The 1,338-nt window shown below is 49.3% G+C and overlaps 1 protein-coding gene across 1 annotated transcript in view; it reads left to right on the forward strand.

Annotated features, from left to right (window-relative positions):
* The window catches only part of rgn (regucalcin), a 12,267-nt gene extending 11,381 nt beyond the window's left edge, over positions 1–886 (forward strand). Inside the window, exons 7-8 of the mRNA XM_015401399.1 lie at positions 376–530; positions 608–886. Of these exons, the coding sequence (XP_015256885.1) occupies positions 376–530; positions 608–658 (206 nt within the window). The 3' untranslated portion in view covers positions 659–886. The remainder of the gene's footprint in view (positions 1–375; positions 531–607) is intronic.
* Positions 887–1,338: the final 452 nt, after the last annotated feature.

Below are 1,338 nucleotides of genomic sequence, written 5' to 3' on the forward strand. Positions count from 1 at the left end.
TTTGATCTGATGGGTATAACCTGGAACAAAGAGCAGACCTGTGTAGGACCTGCTGCTCTAGTCCTTCAGCCTCAGGTTCTTCTCAGTCTGAACCAGAGCGGTCCTAAAGGAACATCTGAGCTTAAAGAACTTGGACTTTATGTTGAACCAGAAGCTGATGCCTCCAGCTCCTGTTTTCAAAGCGAAGCGGCTGAACTTTCACTGCTTCAAACGTCTAATCAGCAGTTTTATGGTGAGCTTTAATCCTTCAGATTAGCGTGGTGATGTCATCAGTTATCCAGTTATCATAGTGACTCAGCATGATGGCCCTAGCTCACCCTGCCTGGTTATCTGCTCTGGTGTCCAAAGTGATGATTGGCTGACCCTCCTCCCTAGGTAAACGACTGCAGACGGTCTCTCTGCCCGCCATGAAGACCACCTCCTGCTGCTTTGGGGGCCCAGACTACTCTGAGCTGTATGTGACCTCGGCCAGCCTGGGTCTGGACCAATCAGAGCTGCAGCAGCAGCCGCAGGCGGGAAACACCTTCAGGGTGAGGGCTCCGCCCACTTCCACTATTCCTCACCTGTGGGCCGTTTGGTTACGCTAACCCTCACTGTCTGTCTGCAGGTGACTGGCCTTGGGGTCAAAGGTCGAGCGTCACATTCATTCTCTGGATGATCTGCTGGAGGCGGGGCTTCTGATCTTCAAAGGGCTAATTAATGATTGATCGCCGTTAGCAGCCGATTATAGCTGGACCAATCACAGGCTGCAGAGTGAAGAGCCAATCAGAGAGAGAGTGGCCTTTCATTGGTTGATCGGCTGCAGGCATTTATTACTGATTAAACTGGATGAGAAATGAGCTTCTCTGATGATGGAAATAAAGGCAAACTGAAGCATTATGGGTATTGTAGTTTCTGACTAAACAAGAACACGACACGTTTCAGAAGGGTTGGTTTTATTTTCACACCGAGTGCAAAAGAACAGCAACAGGCAACACAGACACACACAGAGCTATAGAACCTAGAAAATGTCTGTACACGTACAAAACGTTGTGCTCTGAATTTCTTTAAGAAATGGATCTAAATGATTTAAGGAAACGCTGCGGTGAAGGTAGCTGATGGATGGTGCTGCTGAAGACCTCAGGTATCCAGGCGCCGCCCACCATGATCTGACCTGACCGACCCAGCATCACCATTAAATACTGGCTGTCATGGTAACCACAGGATTGTCTGCGTATTGCTGGACTGTAGTGGTCTGGGTACCGGTACGTTCTAATGGGGGTCTGGGTACCAGTATGTTCTGAGGGGGGTATCTGGGTACCAGTGCATTCTAACAGGGGGTCTGGATACCAGTATGTT

The sequence above is a fragment of the Cyprinodon variegatus genome, unplaced genomic scaffold (assembly GCF_000732505.1).
Source record: "Cyprinodon variegatus isolate N-32 unplaced genomic scaffold, C_variegatus-1.0 Scaffold1216, whole genome shotgun sequence".
Lineage (NCBI taxonomy): Eukaryota > Metazoa > Chordata > Actinopteri > Cyprinodontiformes > Cyprinodontidae > Cyprinodon > Cyprinodon variegatus.